Genomic DNA, 24,797 nt, shown 5'->3' on the forward strand with positions numbered 1-24,797 from the left:
GAGATTGAACTGCCCACTCGGTCTCCAAAAGTTAGATAGGGCTAAATGGCCTCGCCTACTCCCGTATACGGGAATAAAAAGGCGTTAGCTGATGATTTTATTATTATTATTATTATTATTATTATTATTATTAATTTACACCTCCATGTAGTTCCCGGATCATTGTGGGAGAAATAATCTACTTCGGCTGTCCATTCGATATTTCTCTGTTTACTGACTGTGTTCTCTGGCCAATTTGCCTATTTTCAGAAAGATAAAAAAATATATATAAAATGCAAAAATAGGATTTACTGTAGCAAAACCGCCATCTTATGGGACAGGCTAGCTAAACTCACCTTCAACTGAAAACGCTATTCTTTTCTTTCTTACTACCATGCTCTGAACCAAATCAATCGGATAAGTGCTCTCACTAGTACATGCGTCAACCATAATCACTTCTCCATTTTCCAATTTTTTCTAATGACATTCTTTCGAGTTATTTCTTACATGACGCTCAGTTAGCGTCATGTTGCAGGTTTTAATAACTCATTTATACCATTTCCTTATTCTTCAGACAGGTAATGAGCTTTCTACACAATAATCCAGATGCGACCAGATCTCTGTAGAGATCTGGTCGCATCTGGATGGTATCACGGATGTGACGTGAAAAAAGGTCTCATGGACTCCTACTATCACTTCCTTTTTACTAACTCGTCAGTGATCAGGGCCGGCTCTACCGACGATGCCAAACGTGCCTTTGCACGGGGCGACAAGTTATTTTGGGGAAGCAAAATTGGCATAAACTAATACGAAAAATAAGGGGAAGGGGCGACAAAATATGCTACTGCACGGGGGGGTGACAAAATTCCTAGGGGCGGTCCTATCAGTGATCACCTCATTATGACAGCAGTTTTCTGAGTGTCATTATACGAGTTTTGAAATGCGATTTCCACCCTGAAAAATAACAAACAAACAAAAAAACACTCGATGGTTAACTAGATGATTAACTTCGTTAATTTTTAAAGTGATATATTAAGTCATATTGAAAATATAACATTTTCACTATAAAGAATTTGAACATAATCAATAATACTACTTATCACTTAACGATTGTTCTTGTATGCAGTTCAAACGAGGTTTGAGTTGTGCATTAATAGCAAATATTATTTAAGTATTTTCCTAGTTTTTAAGATTTCTAACTGACGGAGACTAAAGACGAAAATAAAGTGTGGACATATATCGTTATTGTCACAAGTAAGTAACACTGTTATTTAAACTAGAATGTATTTAAAAAAAAAGAAAGTTAACTAGCAGGAAAAGGTCTTGTTGAAGTAGCACATTTGAAATCTCTTGGGACATTTCATTTTTAGAGATTTCTTGGAATAAGGGTCCTGTTTTCATTGCTGATGAAATCTAAAATGAACAATTCATGCAACATGAAAACTACTAAAAATTCATAATTAATAAAAAAAAATAATAAAGTTTTGATATTCATTACTTTTTTTGTATTTACATAAAACTCCTTGTTTTGAATATATTTCTTCCTAATTTACTTTCTACGTGTAAACCGAAGTCTTCGAATAAATAGAATTTAAAATTAAATAAAAATAAAATAAAAATAATCCTTTCTTAAAAAGCCAGTGTTGCAGATGTTATCTGTGAACTCGATGGCAGACGATCTTCTTGAACTGTGTCAGGAAATAAGTTTATGGCTTGATTGGTTTCCAGATAATTTTTATGGGTGCAGCGCCACTTGTGACTTTGTGTTTTCTTTTATATTCTTAAATCTCCGATACAAAGCAAATTCTGGTTTCTGGGTGATTATCTTTTCTGCTTCGTATGGATGAATCATCCATTTTTTATAGGTCGTCAATTTGAAGTTATACACCCACAACGTATTGCTTGACCAAATCGTAACGTGTTGCTTTCGTCAAGGCAATGTTAAAGACTTCCAAATTAGTATTATGTGGGGAAGGTAAGTACGATTATTTTATTTCATTGATACATTCATGCAATAAGCAACTTCTTTCATGGTTGAACGGATAATAAATACAGAGTTTTCTGGAAATAGAACCACACTCATCACCTATCTTTTTGAACATGCAAGATCGCCTCAGATCTTCAGTCTTCCCCCCCCCCCATTACACAATATTGGCTACTGTTAATCTTGGAAGGTTTAAACAGTTGACTGGTGCATACGATGGTCAATTACTGACACGGCAATGCACCCCTTTGAAACCTTACAAATCCGCATTTCAATTGAAATCATATCTGGAGCAAATACACTGCATCTTCTATATATAACTAGCTACGCCACCTTCACTCAAAAGGTTTCAATGTTACTCGCATCCTAGACTGGATTCAAACTCAGGTCATACCAAGCAAAGGGACGCATATCGCATCGTTCGCCCCTGTCAACTGGATTACACTATGGAGGAATTAATTAACTAAAACTGTTTGCGTTCTGATGTTTGTTTGCTAAGCACTTTAAAGATCTCTTACATCGATTTTTTTTTTTTCATTCTTTCAAAAAGACCTCGTAAATTATTACTGTCTTAATTCTGTTGTCATTGTTGCAAATTTTGCTAAACACTGGCCATACATGGAGTGGACAATAACTTCCATCCAGGATTGTACCAATATCATAACCGTCATTAATTTTCAAACACACCCAGTTTTAAAGCTACACAAACTTACACCCAATCTAAACTCATTAAAATCTATACCGTTTTCAAACCATATTCAGTCTAGTAATTTTCGATTCTATTTCAAACAGTTTACAATATCTGTTGTCTTCATGACTCATATTGGTTATTATAACTGGGCTATAACTGGTGATAACTGAGCTACTAACTTGGCTCAGGTTTGATTAGCTTAACAGTGATCAGATGAGAACTGATGCTTTCAAACCGATCTGGCCGCTGACAAAAAGACCAGGGGATGGAAAAGATTATGGAAATAGTATGCATCGTCAAATAGACTCAATGAGTGGAGGACATGTAATTATTATGGAGGAATTTCAACTATGGGAACATAATTAGAAGGAGAAGAGGAGGGAAATGAAATTTTTCCAGTTACTATGGGGTAATTATCTGAGACAGCATGTGATGGAATATACTAGGGATTCGAGAGTGATCGACCTAGTAATTGCATCTGAGATTTTTCTATAACAAATATGATCATGTTGCCACCAGTTGGTGAGAGTGATCATAAGGTTTTGACCTGGGAGGTGGCTAAAAGTGTGGAATTATCAGTTAAGACGGGATATATGTGGAATTAAAGGGGTTGGAAAATATGACATGCTTAAGAGACTGCTTGGATCGGTGCAGGGGTTGAATGTTGATAGTGTATGGAAAATGGTAAAGGAGTGTTTGATGGAGATAATGACAGACTGCATACCTAGAGCCAGGAGAGTAATTCAAGTGGGAGTTAAATGGATGAATATCGTTAAGCTGGAGATGCAAAAAAAAAGAAACAATTGTAGAGGGAATTTAATGAGAAAGGTGACCAGCAGGCACATGAAGAGTACAAGGCACAGGACAGTAGTGTAATGGTGTCAGGGCCGTTTCTACATTTTGCGGGGCCCTGTGCGAACTGAAAAAGCAGGGCCCCTGAAAGTTAGCAACATTTATGGAAATTTTAAATGGAATAATATCTTGTTAATTAATTAATTAAATCAAATATGAAAAATATTTATGCACATAAATAAACAAGTATGCTCTTTAGCACCAATTTAAGTAAAGGGAAAAATTAGTTAAAAAATAAATGTGTTTGTATGTATATGATATATTATTTTATTATGTAAGTACACATTATCATATAAATACGCCAGAACAACGATTTATTTAATAATATAAATAAGAATATAAAATTATGAAAAAAAATATCCATTTTTACTATAAAGAATGAAATATATGTATAACAACTTATAAGATTTAAAAGAAATCTTAATATATTAAATTTTATTTAACCTTTTACGCTTATCAATAAAATCATTTGTAACGCTATCAAAATTCGATTTTTTTGCAGTTTCATGCTCTATAGATATTATTGCCAGGGACGACAAATGTTCTTGAGACACAGAAGTTCGCAAATAGGTTTTTATTCATTTTAATTTGGAAAATGACCTTTCTGCTGATGCGACCGTAACTGGACTGGTCAATAATATTTTAAATATCGTAGTAATATTTAGATAAATATCCGACAAATTATTTGCAATTATGAATTTTAAAATATTAATGGGTGCATCTACTGGAACAATATTTCTAAATATAATTAATTCATCGTAAAATTCGGATTCATCAATATCCGTATTTAATTTTTGATACAGATGTTTGCAGCAAAATTTTAATTCATTTTCTGTCATTTTTCTTATTAATTTCATATCATACAGAAATCAAAATGATTTTTGGTGAATTTCATACAATTCAAATCTTTTTTTTTTGACAGATTATAGAGCAGTATCTAAAATTACAAAAAATAAATTTATCCTAAAATTATCTTTTTTATCACCTATGTGTGATTCATCAGGCGTTTCATAATCAAAAAATACTTTTCTTCGACGTACTCGACTTTCTTTACATTTAATTGCTATTTCTAATAGATTTGACAGTTCTTTAGCAATCTCAAAACAGCTTTCAAATCCTGATGTTCTCTGCTTCAAAGTACTACACTAACTCTTTAATATGCTTAGTTGCTACGTCTATGGGAATTTTTGCATTTTGCAATACTTTACTTACTAAATTAACTTTTGACAAAAGCTCATACCAAATTACAAAGCTTAGTATAAACTAAAATGAATTTATTTGTTCACATATTGAAACCACTTCTGCTTTGATAGTGTTATTTGATGCAGTTTTAAATAATTCTTTTAGTGCATTTAAAAATTCTGGAATTTGTAAACGTACAGCTCTAACTGATTCTATTCTACATTCCCATCTTGTATCACATAAAGGTTTTGGAGTTAATTGTTTAACAAATTTCTTTAACATGTCCCAACGTGAAGTTGAGGCAGCAAATAATGTATATATTTTTGTATAACATTAAAAAATTTTATTTCTATAATTAATGATTTTGCGACATCCCCTAAAATCAAATTTAAATTATGACAGGCGCAAGGAATATAAAATGCCTTTTCGTTTTCATTTAAAATATAAGCACAGACTCCTTTATATACTAATTTCATATTCTCTCCGTTATCATACCCTTGCCCTCTACAATCTGACAATTTAAGATTTAATTTATTCAAAAGTGCTTTTATATTTTCAATATATACCTTTTACCAGTAGTGTCATTAATTGTTAAAAGCGTCAAAAAGTGTTCACGAATTTCAATATCTGCTTCAAACATATGTAAAAATCTAAAAATTACTGAAATTTGCTACTGATGATTAAAATCAGGAGTACAATCGAGAATTATTGAATAGTACTTTGCCTGTCGTATCATATTTACAATATTTTGTTGAATTTTGGTTCCCATATCAACAATTAGGTAATTCATTTTGCACAATGGGTGATAGATACGAATTTTGTTTCTCACCTATAATTTTTTCCCCCGAACATCGCATTAAATGATCTTTTAAAAGTGTATCAAATTCTGCAATTAATTCTATGATTCCAAAACAATTACCATTATGGGCAATGTACAAAGTATCAAAATTACCTCTAAAAGCTAAATTATGGATAAATAAAGAATTGCTGCTACTATTCGTCTTAAAACATTTCTTAACCGTTCTGCTTCAAATTTTATGACATTTTGATTTGCCGGATCAATTATATTGTGATTTTTTAAATTACATTCCATGTGTGTCCATGAATACATGCATTTCATGCGCACTGGATTTCGTTCGTGCGACTTTAATCTTTCATTTACATGTCGCCAGTCAGAAAAGCCATTACTAGATAAAAAAAATCATCAGAAGAAAACAATTTGCAACAAAAACAAAAAATAGATTTGGAAGAGTTTGAATTTACGAGCCATCTTCTGTTTTTCTTGTCTCCGTTTGCGATTGTCCTAACATAGTGAGCTGTGGAAAAACCCTCATGTTGTCATCTTTTGGAAAATCATTTTCAGTCGGAGGAGACGGTGGACCACGTTGTACAATTTGTGTTAGTGTAGCGTTGTTCAAAATTTTGGGCCATGTTGCTGGATCATCAATAGTAAATAGTTCACCTTCCTCTGGTGTCTCAGTTTTAGGATCTTCAATACTCATTGTTTGACCAAACGCGTCATGTTCTCCGCTTCCTTTGAGTATTTCAGAACTCTCATTATTAATTAATGTTGAAGCCGCAGAACTGTTTGTAGTTATTTCAGAATTCCCGTTATCAACTGATATATCTGAGAGTTCAACTTCATAAATTTAAACAGTGAATTTCTTTGACGTTCCTCATTTCTTGTTTTCGCTTTCGTTTTTCATGCCCACTTGGGTATTTTCTTCCATAATAATCTCTCTCACGACTAGTCATATTCTAGAATTAAATACGATAGATTTAGTTATAAAATAAGTTAATAAATTAAAACAAAATTACTTACCTGATAAATAAAATATATCTAAAATAGATAATATTAGAAAATAAATAAATCGAATATAGATTGAAAACTGCTATTGAAGAAAAATTCTGATGTCGGATAACCTAAAACCAGTTTACAAAATATATTTTTAAGATGTTTTACAAGTAATGTCACATAAAACATTTGCCATGACAGTACGTGTATATGCTTACTTGTTCATAAAATCATAAATTAAAATAAAAAACTCCTTAAAATTATTAAAAGCACCTTTTTTAAAATGCACTTTTTCCTATTTAACACTATGTTGTACGATATTATTATATATTTTAGAGTAGTTTCAAATACTACCGCTCTAGCGCTACGATCTTATTTCGCTTACTATAACAACAATAGTTGGTTGTAAAATTATATACATATATTTTTCTATATAATAATATTTTTATATAATAATTACAATATTAATTTATATAATAATTTAAAAAAATTAATTGATTTTCTTTTTTCAATTTTTTTCGCCACCGCACAGTTCGCCCACCCATGAATAAGGCCTTGACTGGTGTGGTAAGAAAGGCAAAAGCAGAGTATGAAAGGAAGTTAGCGATGCAGGCTAAAGAGAATCCCAAACAGTTTTTTCGATATGCTGCAAGTAAAAGAAAAAATGTATACGGCAGAATGATTTTAAGGAATGCCGATAGTAGGGAGATAACTGAATCAGTCAAAATAGTAGAAATACCAGTTGGTGATATTGCAGGAACGAGAGAGCCAAAAGCTTATAGGAGAACTGAGGTAAATGAAATGGAAGTGCGTGGAATATTACAGAACCTTGATGTGAATTGGGATTAGATGGTATACCAGTTTTACGTGAAGCGGTGACAGAATTGTCAATGCCCTTGACCCTATTGTTTAATCTAAGTCTCAGCTCTGGGTTAGTCCCGAGGATATGGAAATAGGGGAAAATAATTCCATTGCATAAAGACTGATGTAGCAAATTACCAATCGATCAGCATATTAGGAGTTGTTGTCAAAGTATTGGAGAAGTTGGTCAAGAACAAAATATGGAGTGGGATACTGTATGGGATATGGAAATGGGATACTGTATGGAGGCTGCATAGTTTTGTGAAGGGTAGGTAACTTGCCTCATTTAACTCATGCCTCAGTAACTTGCTCACGCTTTATAATACAGTGGCAGCCGAGCTGGATAGAGATAATGGATTTAGAATGATACTGCTGGACTTTGTAAATGCCTTTGGCAGGCTACAACATGGAATTCTAATCAGTAAACTGCAGTACATGGGGATGGATTATAGGGTTGGTGAGATGGATAGGAGGGTGGTTGAGGGAGAGATATCAGAGAGTAGTTTATTGAGAAGTAATCCAAAAGAAGGCCTGTGACTAGTGGTGTGCCGCAGGGTTCTGTTCTTGGACCACTGCTATTTAATTTGTTCATTAACGATATAAGAAAGGATCTGAGAGGAACTGTTCAGTTATTTGCCAATGATGCAAAGTTGGGTATAGCAATGGTGCCAAATTTTGCAGGATGATTTGGATAGATTGGCAGACTGGGAAAAGGAGAATGGTTATCAGTTTAACGTGGCAAAGAAGGTTGGTGAAAAGATTATCAGCAGTATACCACATTGGTGGAACTGTACTCCAGGAATTCTACGAAGCCAGAGTGGATTCGAAGTATCAGTGGATAATAAGTTAAAGTTTAGGGAGCAGTGGCAATAATTGAGCTTTGCGTTGTGTATCGAAGGCCGATGCTTGCTCGTCTAGTCAAAGCTACCTTGGCTTGTTCGGTTGTAGGAGCTTCCAGGTCCTCGTAGCAGCACTGGGATTTCATGCGCGCGCATAGCCATTTCCGCTCCCTCCACGTCATCTCACCCTGTTGCTTAAACACGGGCCATACGCAGTGAAAGTAGCTCTAACCAGTAAGCTTCAGCCAGCCTTTATAAGTGCGCGTGTTGCTTGGGAATATTAAGTTACAACCAAATTTTTATGACGATGTTATTGACCCAGTTCATAAAGAGGAACCGTAGGGTAGAATTTGTATTCAAGTAGCTAAATTGAAAAAGATAGAATATCATTTGTAAAATAAACGTTGTATTTGTATGATTAAATGTACATAATCTATATACATTTAATCATACTAGTTTAAAGTGGTTTAAAGTTTAAAGTACTAGTTTTAAGTGGTCAGTAATTCATTATTCCGCTAATCAGACTTCAATCACCTCTTTCTCCCTGAATGATAACAAGAGCAAGCGTGAATTTCGAGACCAGCATTCGCCCCTGCTAGGGGGCACATAGCAAAAGTGGCTAAATCAGCTCATCAGATTACTTTGACGGCAGGTACAAGCAGGTTATTGTTCCTCTTTCTCGAGCCTTGATAAGACCCCATTTTGACTGGGAGCCAGGGCTTCTTGGTGATGAGGTGGAGAGGATCCAGAGGCGAGTGACCAAGATGGTAGCAGATCCATGGAGTGAACCTTAAGAGAACAGGTCGAAGATTTTTGGGTTAAAGATGCTAGTTAACAGGCGGAAAAGGGGTGATTGAGACATACAAATTACTGAACAGTTTTTACAAGATTAATTCAGAGGAAATTTTCAGAACAGATCTAGTAATGGGAGAACTAGGGGACCATCCATGAACTGAGTAAGAGTGTGGTTAGCAAGAATCTTCGATTCACGTTTTTTGTTGGAGAGTGTTCAATGAGTCGAATAGGTTGCCAGAGTCTGTTGTGGGTGCCATGACTGTGAATGAGTTCAAAGCAAAGTATGATAAATACTGCGCAAATGTTTGATAGTTCTTGATGTGTTAAGGGCCTCCCTTGAAGTCTAAGGATTCCTAGGGGTATCCCGTAATAATAATAATAATAATTAAATTTTTTTAAATTAAAATTTATGATTACATATTTAACTTACATGTGATACATACATACATTCATTACATTTTTAAAAAATGCAATGTTTTTTATTATTAAAATTATGATTTCATATTTACAACAGGTTTAATTCTGTTTTTTTTGTAACAATGAAATTCGTACAAATTTTTCTTTCTTTTTTTTTCATAATTCGCGCGCGCACGCGCACGCGCACGCACACACACACACACACACACACACACACACACACACACACACACACACACACACACACACACACACACACACACACACACACACACACACACACACACACACACACACACACACACACACACACACACACGCACGCGCGCGCGCGCACGCACACACACACACACACACACACACACACGCACGCACGCACGCACGCGCGCGAGATATCTTGGAATGTCTTGATGCATCGCTGAACTAGAAGCCTGAACTAATATATTGTGTTTCATTAAGTTTGTATGGTATTTTGGGTGCGTGTTTCTTGTTCATAGTATGTGCTTAGGGCTCTTTTCAGGCTATTGTAGATTGTAAGATTTCTGTTTTCAAAAGGTAATTTGTTTATCATGTCTGGGATGTAGAAGTTTCGCGTGGCCTTTCCGTAGTGATTATTGTATTTATATGTGATATAATTAGTAGTTTGAGGTCTTGTTATACGGTATGTATTTCTGACTATCCTGTAGTTGGCATTGAAATAATGTTTTAGCAAAGCTGCATAGTGACATAAATATTTTGCTGTCAGTATATTGTGTTCTGGCATTGCAGTGTATACAAAGTCGTTATTGTCTCTTTGTTCCCAAAAGATCAGTTTTATCATTTTGTACTGTAGCGACATTAGTTTGTAGGGTGCACAGAAAGCATCTGCTGTTATAGCCTATCTTAGTATATTTTGGCATAGTGCTTTGTATATTAGTGTTTTTAGGCGTGTGGGAACTATGTCTTTGAACCTGTAGAGTTTGCCACTTATTGTTCGGATGCGTAGATGGTTTATGTGGCTTAGGTGTATGCAGTTTTTCGTAAGCCAGTCTTTGATCAGATTTATGTCATGTTGCATGTTTGGTTGGGCTATGCTTGTGTTATTATTGATGGATATTATAGCTGCATCGTCTGCGTATTGGAAGATTTATTAATATCGTGCCTATAAATGTTGAATAGAGTTGGGGAGAGTACAGCTCTCTGTGTCACTCCACAGGTTACTGGTAGCTCTATTTCGGTTTGACCCGATACGTGTGATATGCTTTCTCTTTTGAAGGTAGTTTGTAAACCACTTGTGCAGAGGCATCTGTTCCAACATGTCTCGGCTTTTCTAATAAGGTTTGATGTGTGAGTGTATCGAATGCTTTAGTTAGATCAATAAAGGCTACTATGGCAATTTTGTTTTTGTTTAAGGCGGTATTAATTACGTCTGTAATGTCTTTCAATAGAGATGTTGTTCCCTTATTTTTCTGAAAACCATATTGTGTTTTGGGGATAATATTAAAGATCTCAGTGTATGCTGTGAGTTTCTTTAGTACGATCCGCTCCATAATTTGATTGATAATCGGTAATGTTGCTGTTGGTCTAATTGCTGATTAAATTTCTTTTTCCATGTTTGTATATGGGTGTGATTATGGCAGTCTTTAGCATACTTGGTATCTGTCCTGTTTTAAATATTTTATTATTTACTTTTAGTAGGATAGGGCCTAAGCTAGTTGCGTGTTGCTTAGGTTCCTTAGGTCTTATGCCATCAATTCTCGGGCCTTTGTTTGGTTTGATTCGGTGTATTACAGAGAGAAGTTCTACTTCTTTTATGGTTGGGAACCATAATGTCTGTTTTGATTGTGGTCCAAGCGGAGGATCACGTTTTGTGATTGGCGGAATATTTCTGTGCAGTTTTTGGATGGAGTCTGCAAAGTATTGGTTAAAGTCGTTTGCTAGTTGTTGGATAGATTTTGTGTCTTTCATGAAGCTGTGTTTTATGGTTTCAGAGGCTGTGGTATTACAGCACAATCTAGCATCTCATTGATCAGATTCCAGGTTTGTTTCGTGTTGTTTTGTGCAGAGATTAGTTTGTCTCTGTAGTAGTTTCTTTTTGCATTTCTTATTTGTGTTGTAAGGCGATTCCTTGTTAAAGGCGATTCAGTTTTTAAAGCTGCATTATTTGGACATCGCTTTAATTCTTTCCATAGTGCATCATTATTTCTAGGATTAAGTTTTGTGTTATCCAAGGATTTTGGGTTGTTCTTGAACGAATTCGGACTTTCTTTGCAGCTTTCTTATATATTTCCTCCAGTGTGAGTTTAATGTCGTTGTATAAGATATCTGCTGAATCTGATGCCAGGTGTTCCCAGTCGGTTTTTATTATTTCGTGGTTGACTATTTCTTCGTCTATTATTGTTTAGTGTTTGTTTTTTATATGTGGAGCATTGCTTGGATATTGTCTTAGTGTGCAGGTTTAGAGCCGTGGAGTAATGGTCTGCTACTTTGCACTTTATGACTGATGCAATGTAACTGTTTGGTGGTGCTCGGATGTTTATATGATCTAGGCAGGGAGCAGTGATAGCATTTCCGAATATTTCTTCTCTAGTACATAATGTTATTGTTGGTTAGCGTGTCTAGATATTGTATAGTGTTGTTTTGGTTTTCGTTTGCAATATTTATGTTTATGTCGCCGATTAGCATTAGGTATTCAGTTGAGCATATTTCTTGGCGTGAAAGCCATTGAGTTCGTTCAAGAAGTTTATCATGTTTAAGTTTGGTGGACTGTAAATAGCATTTATTATTATGGGGTACTGTCTATTGGTGGTATTAGTGATTTCGAGGCAAAGGGTTTCAGCATGCTCAAATTGATAGGCAGTTTCTTTTGCTATTAATTTATGTTCGAAAAATATTAATATTCCACCCCCTCTTTTTGTTTGGCGGCATGATCTATGTTGTTAGAAGCCTGGAATTTGGAAAGCAGTCGCTTCGTCATTAGTTATGGATATTTCTGTTAGGACCAATATATCAATAACACCGGTGTAATTCCCCAGATAAGCCTGTAAGAATAACCAATGTTTTCTGATGTTAATATGCAGGATGGAGAGTCCTCTCGCTTGTACTGTGTGTTGTTTCCATGCATCAAACGAGTCAAAAGTAGAATTGCTGATGTATTCTGGTGTAATTACATCTATCTGATGGTTCACATTCATTTTTGTTGTGTTGCGATCTCCTTTTTGAACTAATTTGGAGTCATTACTTATTAGCTCTTTATACTTAAGTAATTTGGAGTCTTTTGTTTCACTCTGGCAGCCTATCTATGTCTTCCGAGTTTTTTTATTTGTATCGACTTTGAAGTTTGTGACTTTCTCAAGAATATCTTGCCGTCTCTGATCCACGAAAACTGATAATTTTTTTCTGTTTTTGCTTTTCTTGCTTGGTACAACAGATTCTGGTTGAATGGTGTTAAATACGCAGGTAGAAAGATTGATGTATTGTCTTGCGATGCTTTTAAGTCATTGGCAACTGGTTTTTTCAGTCCGCTGGCTTTTATGAGATTGTTTCTTGTGGACTTGATTGTCAGATGAACTATGACTGGTGGGGGGTCGTTGCAAGCCTTGTTTTTTGTTCTTCCTGGTAATCCGATTTATGGTCTGAATATCATTATGCTGTAAGGGGATGTAAATTGCATGGCCTAACTTCAAAACTACGTCTCTGAGATTTTCTGTGGATGAAGTTTCTGGAAGACTGTTTATGACAAGATCTTTTTTATGTCGTTGTTGATTTTAAAGTTCGTATTGTAGTTTTAGGGAATTTACGTTCTTGACAGAGTTCGGATGTGTCTTTCATCAATTTTTGTTGCTGTCAGTTAGTACGTTAATGCTGATTTTAATGTCGTTTGCCGTTCGTAAGACTTCTTCGACTGTTAAATTATTATATTTAACAAACTCTTCCTATTCGCTAATTTTTTTGTTATTTGTTCGTTCTGTTTATCAAAGAGTTCTTGGACAAGATCTACTAAGCTGGCTTTTATATTCTCTAAACCTTTTTCTAATAATAAATTTACGGAATCCAAATTAAGACTCGCCTGTATTTTTTAGTCTGTTCAATTCATCGTCTGATTCTGCCTCCGGTGTAATCAGATGCGCCATGGGTGGCGACGTTTCTTTGTTCTCTCTGCGGTATAGGCACTTCCATTCCTCTCGTTTGGCTTGGGATTTGCGTTGCCATGTTGTATCTGAAAATCCGGAACATGTAAAGTGGAGATTCCTAAGGCATTTCCTGCAGGTTACGTATATATGATTTCCGTCGGACGATGTTCTTTTTTGGTATATGTATAATTCTATGTTATATATAGTTGTATGTTCTTTTTGGTTATATATATAATTATATGTTCTTTTTTGTTATATATATAGTTATATGTCCTTTTTTGTAATATATATATATATATATATATATACAGGGTGTTCGGGATAAATTTGACATATTTATAATTAATTATATTTTTCCGTAAGTTACATGTATTAACACACACTTCTCTTCATTTAAAAGTTTGGACCCTTCTTCATTCATATACAAGATGTCAGAAAGGATGGATAGCTGGAACCCACCTGAATCATGGAAGAGAATAACTTGTATCATGATGATTCGTGCCCGCCATCAAAATAAGGATATTACGACTGCTGCCCAATGCTCCCTGAATACAGTAAAAACAATCAGGCATGAACTAGAGACTTGCAATGGTGACTACGAGGATGTAGCAAGAAGAAAGATCCCTAGCAGACGATCTGATTGCGTTCGTACAGCAGAATTCCTCGCAAATCTGCAGGAACAGGTGTTGAAGAACCCTGGCATTGGAATTCGGGCTTTGTTCGTGGAGTTGCTAACTGTAGTCAAGCCCTGGATAACAAGGGTAGCCAATGGTAGGCCGTATGTATGGCAGCAGGATTCGGCCCCTTGCCACACCTCTGGGAAAAGTCAAAAATGGTTGTCTGAAAATTTCTACGACTTCACCAGTCCAAATGTTTGGCCTCCAAACTCCCCAGACCTTAACCCCATGGATTATTTTGTATGGGGCGCAGTTGAAAAAGACACCAATCGCACTTCCAGTAATACAAAAGCCCAGTTAATGGATAAAATTAAAACAGTTTTTGCTGCCCTTCCCAGGGAGACTGTAGCATCAGCTTGTTCGAGGTTCCGAAGCAGAATTGAAGCTGTGATCGATGCTAATGGTGGTTATTTTGAGTAAATCTTGTTGATAGTATTGTAATTAACTCTGCCTGTAATGTTTTTTTGTCAATTCATTAAATTTAATAGATACAAAGAAGATTTTCTTTTTCCTTACGAAACTGTCAAATTTATCCCGAACACCCTGTATATATATATATATATATATATATATATATATATATATATATATATATATATATATATATATATATATATTACTCTTTTATTGGCACATTACAGTTAAGATTTATATAATGTTAGGTCAATTTAAGTAAAGAAGGATATTTTTTGGTAAAGGACAAGCTGCAGAGCTCTTTCCTTAAAATTTCCCCCCATTTTCTCTACAAGAAAAAACATGAACTGCTCATATTCTGACCCCGCGTGCAATGGGATGTCGTAAGATATGTGTGGTGTGTGATGATGGGTCCTGTAATATCAGAAACAATGATTAAGCCTGTGATACCTTTAAAATATCAGAATGGAAATGGAAAATATCTCCACCCAGTGGATAAGCGTCTGTTGAATATCTTCCATCTCTAGTATTGCGTACAGAGAAAACTTGAGTAACTTGGAACGCTCGGCGAAACTTTTCATTTGAATTTTTTTTTTTTAATATCATTGTTGACTGAAATATAACTATCGATACAACTAGAAGCACGGAATCACTTCAAGATTATTAAAAGAGACATGAAATATCAAGTACAGCAACAAATGAGAAATATTTCAAAGCATTACAATCATAGCGAATAAGCAAAACTATTTTGGTTCATGTTTGTTAATTAGCGACTTAAAAAAAGTCACATTTTCGAAAGGACTTTACAGTGGTGGAACACTGGAATAATATTGGTACCAAGATCAGCACAAAAAACATTATTTTACAATAAGACTTGCGTACTGATCTTCCATCTCTAGCTCACTCAATCCTCATAATTTTTTATGCTTTCCAACCATTCAACGCATTCACTACTTCTTTTGCCAACATGTTCCAACGATTCACCATCAACCCATCTAGGTCTTGATTATCCTTTGGTGTTTTTATCCCTTCCCCCCCCCCCCCTTTAGATATTCTTGTTTTCCTAACTTTTCATCTCACCTTTTCTTTAAAAAAACCTTATGATCTTAGATTAGTTTCGCTTGTATATTCCAAAATATTAATAATATGAGGCTCTTTTACCATTGGTACGCGTCCCTAATTTGTGATTAGCTGATTCATATCTAATATCGTAGAAACATATATTACTGTAAAATGTAACTGTTCGACGTTTTTGCTGATTTCACTGCATACTGTATACGGACTTTCCAATATATTATCTTATTTGTGCTACAACTAATATGAAGACTGTGTACGACATCAAAACTTCCTGATTTGAAGTAAAATCAGGACTACGGTATATTCTTCAGTTACAACGGCTCATAGACTCACGTAATAGTTATGTATCGTAATGAATAAGGTTCCATTTACGCAATACGGATTTACAGTTTTGAACAGATGTTCCCTTGGCACTTAGTCGTATAGTTCTCGAAGGATGATATTTAAATGTAGATCCTTATCATTTTCATATGACTACTGGACTATTTATCGTTTGGTAAGAATATGAGTGGGTTAACCCTAAATCCGGCTTGTTTTTCTATTTCCTATTCAACTATTTTTCCTAGTCTTTTTTTTTTTTTTAAGTATGCTTTACTTAAATATTTCCTGAAAGATTCAGCAACGAAATGCCTCCATAATTTTAATTAAAGTTTTTTTTTTTATTAAAAATAATTTTTAACTATGACTTATTTCCTTTAGTCTTAACTGACGTTTGCAGATTGGCTTTTATTGCCATATTTATTCGCATTTCGGATCGAAAATATTAAATATGGCGGCTTAAATGTAGTTGCCTTACCATAATTTAAGTTTTTATTCATTTATTTTATTTTTTATTTTTCCAGGGTCAATTATCTTTATAGGAGGAGCTGCTAGTCAAGGAGCTTATGATTTCGGCACAGATATTCATGGCGAAAGGACAGGTGAGTAAACTGCCTTTTTTTTTTTTTTTTCGATCACATTGATGTGTAGTACTATTTTTATATAATTTCTCACGTCACACGTTAGAATTGTGAATCATAAAAATAAATAAAATCAGCTAACACCTTTTATTCCCTTATAGAACTTTGAACTTAATTGGTTGATGGACTGAGTCCTTGACTTTTTATCCCTTCATCTGGATTTTAGATTGTTTGTGATGAGATTATTGTGGGTAATTTACCCGCTCATTGTGAGCATTGAGGCTGTATCAGCTTTCTCTTGCGATGGAGGATTTCGGTTTTTTATGTTTGAAACGATCTGAGGGCTTGTAGTCCTCTGCCTGTCGAACTAGCTGACTTGGGTGATTATCCGTGATTGTGAAGAATTTCTCCGCAATGCTTGTCATGTAGGTCTTAATATCTGGAAGATTGGCTTCTTGATGTAACTGGATGTTTCTGATGAACCATGGGGCATTAAATGCCATTCTTAGGCCTTTATTCTGTATTATCTGAAGTCTGTTGATGTTGCTTTTGGTCGTGTGACCCCAGGTTGGAGACGAGTAAGTTAGTTGCGGTCTGATTACCGATTTGAAAAGGAGGATTTTGTTGCTTATGCTTAGGAAGCTGTTCCTATTCAAAAGCGGATATAGTTGTGCTATAGTCTGACTTGCCTTAGTGGCAACACTATCCATATATGACTTGAAGTTTAGACGTCTATCAAGATGAACTCCCAGATATTTGGTAGAATTGCGCCAAGGGATGATTTTACCAAACATTTGTATGCTTGTATTCGGTTCTGCTTTACGTCTGGTGAAAAGTACTGCAGAGCGTTTGTTTGGATTAATTGCGATACGCCACTTGGTGTACCAATCCTCCAATTCATTGACTGCTCTCAGCAGCTTGATTGTGGCCAGGTGTGGACGGAGGGATCTGGCTATAATGATTGTGTCGTCGGCATACAGAGCGGTGATAGCTGGAGACAGTTTGGGGAGATCTGCCATGTATATGGAGAAGAGTAGGGGAGATAGCAGAGAGACTTGAGGGACTCCGGCCGTGATTCTCCTTTCTGTGGATCTGATACCGTTGAGTTTTATTTTTAATTTTCTGTTATTTAGATATGATTTGATAAGTAGAACTAGTGGTAATGGAATACCAACTTCGTGTAGTTTAAAAATTAGTCCGTGATGCCACACTCTATCAAATGCCTGAGTGATGTCCAGGAAAATTGCGCCAGAGAGTTGGTGCCATTCATACCCTTGGGCTATATGTTCGATAACTCTGTAAATTTCTAGGGTTGTGGAGTGATATTTCCTAAAGCCGAATTGTTCATCTTGAATGACATGGTTGATATCTGTTGCCTCTTGAACCCGTGTGAGAATAGCACGTTCGGCTATCTTGCCTATTCAGGAAAGAAGGCTGATTGGTCTGTAATTTCCAGGAAACTGTATTTTTTTCAGGTTTGGGAATTAGGAAAACGTCGGCAATTTTTCATCGCTCTGGGAAATAATTTAGCCGGAGGATGGCATTAATGATGGCTACTAGATGCATAACCCCTTTGCAGGGAAGTAACTTGAGTACCTTCTTTGTTATTCCCTCTGGACCCGGAGCCTTTTTGTTATTTAGTTTTCTTAAGGTCTCATACATTTCTGTTGGTGACATGGATTTGTTATTGGATTGGATTGAGGCATTTTGAGTTATTTTACGCACTTGGCTGTGAATTTTACTTATGAAATTTATACCTGTATTGATATAATTGGGGCTGCATTGTTTTTCTAAACTGTCAGCAAATGCTTCAGCTTTTTCCTCGTCGTTGTAGACAACGTTAGATTCACCTTGGATTGGAGGAGATGTAAAACGCTTTGAACGGAGTGATTTTATTATTTTCCATATTGATTGATCATCTGTGTTTAATTGGTGAATTTTGTTAGTCCAGAGTTGGTTGCAGTGGTCCTTTAGGGCATATAGAACCTGTTTTGTTGCTCTATTGACTGCTTGTTTATCCTCTGGGTCCATTGTTCTCTGATATTGTCTTCTTAATCTCTTTTTCTCTTGGATAAGACGTTTTATTTTCTCTGGGAGTTTATTTGATGGTGTACATTTGGTTATATTTGTTACCTGTGTTATAGCTGTCAGCAGTTGTTTTTCAAGAGTCTTCACTGCTTTTTCTACATCCTCAGCAGATGTTATATGCAGTATTGGACCAAGGTTTTCCTGGAAGGCTGAGGGAAATTGTTTCCAATTTATAAATGTGGTGGTGTTTTCCGTTAAATCTTGTATGGTGCCTAGTTGTAATATGATGGGGTTATGATCAGAACTTAAGTCGTTGATTGCTTGTATCTGATAGCTGTGCGCTATGTTTTTTAATATAGCTATATCTAGTAAATCAGGACGTCCAGTTGCTCCGTAATGTGTGGTTTTAGTGGGTCCTATTACTGATATATTTCTTGAAGTGGTGTAAGAGTTGAGTAGTCTTCCGTTAATATTTGAGTTTCTGCTGTTCCAGACTGAATGTTTGGCATTAAAATCTCCGGCTATAATCACTGCTCTGCCTGCATTTAGTATCACATCTAAGTCAGATTCAAGGATTTTTTTATTTGGGGGGGGGGTTGTAGGCTGCATATATCGTAATGCTGATTGTGTTTTCCATATGTATTTCTATTCCTGTAGTTTCATGTGTTCTGTTTGGGGTTCGGCTATTGAATTATGTTTTATGTTTCTTTTCACAAAGATGGCAGTGCCTCCACCTCTAACAATGCATCTGTCTGTACGGTAAGTGCTATAACCGTTGATTCTGATTTTGTCACTTGGACGAAGACGTGTTTCATTTATGAGGATGATGTCTGTTGGGTTTCTGCTGCAAACTCCTGTAGCTCCTGTAATTTGATAGATAAACCATTTGCGTTCCATGAAACAATTTGTAACGATTTCGGTTTTCTTTTAGACTTATCCATTAAGAATTTCCATAAAGAGTGATTGTGTATACCTTAAGATGATATCCTTGGCTTCTTGAGTTGGATTGGTTTGTTGGAGTTCACCAAGCATTTCACCTAAGTGGCTTGTTATGTTCAGTAGGATAGGTTTGTTGGTTTGCTGTGACTGCTTTGGTTTTGGGTCTTTTTGGAAGGTTGATCTTGTAACTTCAGCATACGATCTTCCATCCGTTGTGGAGACTATGGTTTGATAGGAGGACGCGTGTTCTTGAAGAGGTTTACTAGTTTTGAGTTGTATCTTTTGGTTTTGGGGAAATGCTATACAGCCCCTATAGTTTGCAGGGTGTTGTCCTCCGCAGTTTGCACACTTTTCTGGAAGTGTGCGAGGTTTATGGCATTCATTTGATGCATGTTTGCCACCACATTTCACGCAACGAAATTCAGCCTTGCAGCATCGTTGTGCGTGCCCAATCTTCTGGCATCTATATCACTGGGTTATCGTTAATTTATGTTTCAATGCCTCAACTTTTATGAATAGATCACAGACGGTTTGGAGATTGTATATATATGTTTTTGGTCTTTGCTTATTTCCACCACAATTAGGGGATAGGCTGTTTTATCAGCTCTCCGCATTCGGCTGACTTTAATTGGGCTAAATCCCTTAAGTTGGAGGTCTGCAGTGAGGTTTTCTATTTGTAATGTTTCAGTTACTCCCCTTAATACTACTTTTAAAATTTTCTCACTGTTGAGTGCAAAAGTGTGGTATGGCAAATTGCTGTTGTCTAGAAGTTTGGTTATTTTTCTGTAGTCTGATGATGTTTTAGGTTGTATGCGAATTCCTTCTTCTGTGTTTGTGTCTTTAATGAAGGTGATATCTGAAGATTTCAGTGTGGATGCAACGGACGTCCAGTGCTCCTTGGCCCTTAGGACGACTGGGTAACCAGATAATGTAATTAAAGAAAGGTATACCCTTTCTTTAATTACATTATCTGGTTCTATCTACGCTGTTTTGGGTGTATCTGCAGTAGAGGAGATTTTCCTTTTCTTTTTGACCGTTTGGAATTCTCTGTTGGTTTCCAAAAACTGCGGAGTATTATCCAGAGATGCAGCATCCTCTATATCCGTGGAGTGACTTAATTCTGGTTCAGTCAACATATTTCCATCATTAAAATCATCCATGCTATCTTCTGTGACTGCTGGAGGGGGGAATGTATCTAACAGCTTTACTTTCCCTGGCCAGTTGTCGCTCAATAGTTTTCCTAATATTAGGAATTCTCTGTAAACTTCTTCGAATATGCTTTCATTGAGAGGTTTTGACATGTTTGATAGAAGGCAACAACTCTATTAGAATAAAGTTTGAGAAATGGGTCCTAGAGTCCAATGTAAATATCCCGTAGATCAAATCGATCTATCAGCAATAGGTAGCAAATATTTCACAAAATGAAGAACGCTTACCTCTATATATAAATATCCCGTAGATCAAATCGATTTACCAGCATCGGTAGCAAATATTTCACCTTAAATGGCGAGTTCTGAACTACAGATTTTTTAACGCTGATACGCAAGCCGCCATTTTTCATGAGAAGACCCGAATCTAATCATCAGTATTATATCTCAAAAACTTTTATCTTAACAAATATCACGAGCGAAAGCTGATCAATGAACCTTAAACTGCTGCCTCATACGCGTGCTCACTGACCGAATTTCCTTATAGAGAGTAGGCAAGGCCTTTATATCCTATCTAGCGTTCGGAGACTGAGTGGGCAGTTCAATCTCCATCAGTAGCCAATCAGAGATAGCTGGCCCATGTTTATCACTAATTATAGCAGCCACCGATGAAGAGGCTGCCAAACAAGTGCTGCCATCTCTTGGTACATAACCCTAATAAGATATGTTACTGTCTGAAATAATGTGGGTACTACGATAGACAAATGATTTTTTCTCCAATTTGATCCAAATATTTGTTTAGAGTCTGAGGATGGGACCTATTATTTTCTTCTATACATGTGATATAGGAAGAAAATCATAACATTTAACAAAGTAGAATAATAAGAAGAGTTTGAGTATCTCTAGTTTATGAAAACACAACGTGCAATAGGTTAGGAGATTCTATATTTTCAACAAATTCTGTATACATAGAGTAAAAATTCCTGTTATATTTTTATTAGTTTTTTTTTTTTGACAGGTTAACGGTATCTAGATAATCCTGTACGATATCAATTAGTACGTCAAGTTGCATCTGACAGTCTGAATGGTAAAAGAAAACAATGATCCAAGTTTACAACTGGTCAGTAGAGAGAAATAATCATCGAATCAATATTCTTCAAAGTTCAAAGATCTTTTGAACATTGTAAGACTGTCCAGAATTTTGACCCAAAAACGTGTGTACATTGTTTGGGAATTTCTCAGTCAGTGAGCACACGATGAGAAGCCATCAAGAACGGCGTGTTCTTGTTAGAAAACACCCGAATCAGTCCTAGTGTCACTAGAGCAAATATAAAGAGTGACTCTTGCGAGATCTGAGGTGTCTGTAATTAAGGCTGAAGCAACTAAGGTTGCGAGGACAGTGTGCACATATTATATCAGTTAACTGTGTACATATTCTTCTGGGTGGTTTCCCTGTTCTGCAAGATGAAAACTGAAGTTTTTTAGATAAAAAGAAAGAAACAAAGGAAACCATCTCCAAAGAAAGCCACTCAACTCACCTTCACTTAAAAAGCCGTTGGGGACTACAACTTTCTGCGTGCATGTTGAGCGACATTCCACATTGAGCTGCACATTATAACCCGATGATCAGTTTAAAAAATAAATAAGTAAACACTTTACAGAACCGCGTGTGCATTAAAAAGAGGCTGACACCACGAATTTGTCTTCTACTAATATTAATATAAATAAATAAAATTCAATAAATGAATGAACTTGATTTAATCATTTTCTTAAAAAAAAAAAGAAACAATCAATTTCCTGTAATTATTAAACCGTCATATTTCTGATTTATTTATTAATAATTCAAATCAGGTGTTCCTGTAGAAGTAGCATTACTACCATACCACTAGGCCACAAAAGAAAGAACGTTACAAGTTTGATTCTAGTTCTCGACTAGAGGAACTTTTTCTGAGCTTTTCTCCAGCCAGTTCCAAAGTTAGTTGTTATTTGGAATGGAAAAGTAGGATTTTTCTCCTGGAAACTCAGGCATTTCAAAATTCGACCGCAGAATTTACACTATTACAGACAACAATATGATTTGTGAAGGGTTTAGAGCCATGAGATGGTGGCAATTGTCGTACTCTCTCTCTCTCTCTCTCCCCATAAACCCATGGCTCAATGACAGCTTGAGCTCACTATCATTGAAGACTGAAAGATAGAGAATTACTGCCCATCTTTCATCAAAAAGCAATTTTAGTGCCTAAAAGAGTTCGGTCTTCTACTTTTAGGGCAGAAAAGACGTTAGAAGATTTATTCGTTAACTAAATCACCAATCACCAATTATTTGATTAGTAATTGAATTAAAACAAATATCAATTATTTTTGTAACTGAATTTGACTTTTACGAGTTTGTGTGAACCAGCAAGAGATTTTTTTTTTAGTGATCGCCTGCATTTTTCTCCCTTAAACATATAAGTAATATGTATATCAAATTTAATAATATTTAATTAAATAATCAATTAATAAAAAAATCGCTTTAATTATAATTTCAAATGTATAAAATTTAACTTTTTAAATAATACATTACAAGAGTAAAGTAAGGAGAAAACCAATCTGATCAATAGAAATTTCTGAACGTTGTGTTCATACAAATTATATCGAACTGAATAAACCTCAAAGTGTTGATTCAGTTCATAAGAGCTTGCATATGAATGTAGACACTTCGGCTAACTGATTTGTTTTGACAAGTGAGTAGGCCAGGTGCTTTATTTAGTACGTGGGCTTATTTGCCAAATCGTTAGCCTGTTAATTCTAATAAAATGATTAGCAACTTAGCAATTATTAGCTAAGCATATGATCAGTTTCTTCTTTTTCAAGTTAACTCGCGACTAAATCGGTGAACGTAGTTTATTATGGCATTAATTAAAAACTATTACATATAAATAAAGAAGGGTGATTATACTTATTTTAACTAACTCGATTTTATTATAAAATATGCATACTCGACAACAAGCTTCAGCACAGGTATCTTAACAAATTAATAGTACAAAGGATGTTTTCTTCTTTATTGAAATGCCTGCGTAGCCTCGTGGAAACTTTATCGATGTTAGATCTATATCAAAAAGTCTCTAAGTTGATTTAATTACCGACTACAGCAGGGGTCTTCAACCTTTCAGACAGTGCGGGCCGCATTAAAAATTTCAATGAAGCCCGCGGGCCACTAAGCTATACTGCGGTATTTAGAATTGTAAGATGCCTTCCACAAGGAACGCTGTGCATTTGATACTTTACATAAAATCCAATAAAAATAAACAAACTCAGCTTTAAGAGCTTAGGTAGGAGTCGGGTTGATGATGAGTAAATACAATCAACACTTGAAAAAAGACAATTTAATGAAGAAAACATTCATTTTTTTACAATGTCAATGGACAACTTGGCAATGGTTTTCCGTGTCCAGCTTGTCGATGTTGGCATCGATGTTGGAAGTCGCTATGCGCAGAGTATTCTCCAGATGTTGGTCCGTAATCTGAGTTCTTGTCTTGGACTTCGCATGCTTTGTTCTGGAGAAGAACTGCTCACTTAAGTATGTGCTTCCTAACAAAGCTCACATCTTCAAAGCATGTAGTGTCTTTAAAATGTAAATGTAAATGTAAAATGTAAAATTTCTCCATAAAATAAAACTTTTTTTATGGGGAAAATTGCATTTCTACTACTGCGGAGGTGGAGGGGGGGGGGGAGATGGTGAAGTAAACAAACGGGAATAGCGTTTTCTTAGTTACTTTGAAAGAATTGTTTGGAGTTCAGAAAGTTGATGATGATACCAGTGACTGATGTTATATTAATGCTTGTTTTAATGTTACAGGTGAATTAACTCCGGCAGAGATCGCTGGCGTCAGTTTTGGTGTCGTTGCCTTCGTTGTTGCTTTGGCTGTCACTATTTTTATGTGTTATTACGTCAAGCAGAAATCGGTGAAGACAATAAAACTACCACCATGAAGAACTATTTCTCTTTATCTATTATTTTGTAGTCTGTACCAAAAGAATGTACCAAATGTCGATTTCTTCTGGACTGATTGTATTTTTGTTATAAATGTGTTCAATTTGAATAAAAAGCTTTTAAAATATCTTA

At 35.5% G+C, this 24,797-nt stretch overlaps 1 protein-coding gene across 1 annotated transcript; it reads left to right on the forward strand.

Moving 5' to 3' along the window:
* The first annotated feature begins 1,782 nt into the window (after window positions 1–1,782).
* Window positions 1,783–24,797, forward strand: LOC150100646 (uncharacterized). Its single transcript, XM_090402049.1, has 3 exons — window positions 1,783–1,954; window positions 16,518–16,595; window positions 24,531–24,797. Exons 1-3 carry the CDS (start codon window positions 1,918–1,920, stop codon window positions 24,662–24,664), a joined length of 249 nt encoding a protein of 82 aa, XP_090258175.1. The 5' UTR covers window positions 1,783–1,917; the 3' UTR covers window positions 24,665–24,797.

Source organism: Typopeltis vanoorti, chromosome 12 (genome assembly GCF_054136105.1).
Source record: "Typopeltis vanoorti isolate ZY-2024b chromosome 12, IOZ_Tvanoo_1.0, whole genome shotgun sequence".
Taxonomy (NCBI): Eukaryota; Metazoa; Arthropoda; class Arachnida; order Uropygi; family Thelyphonidae; genus Typopeltis; species Typopeltis vanoorti.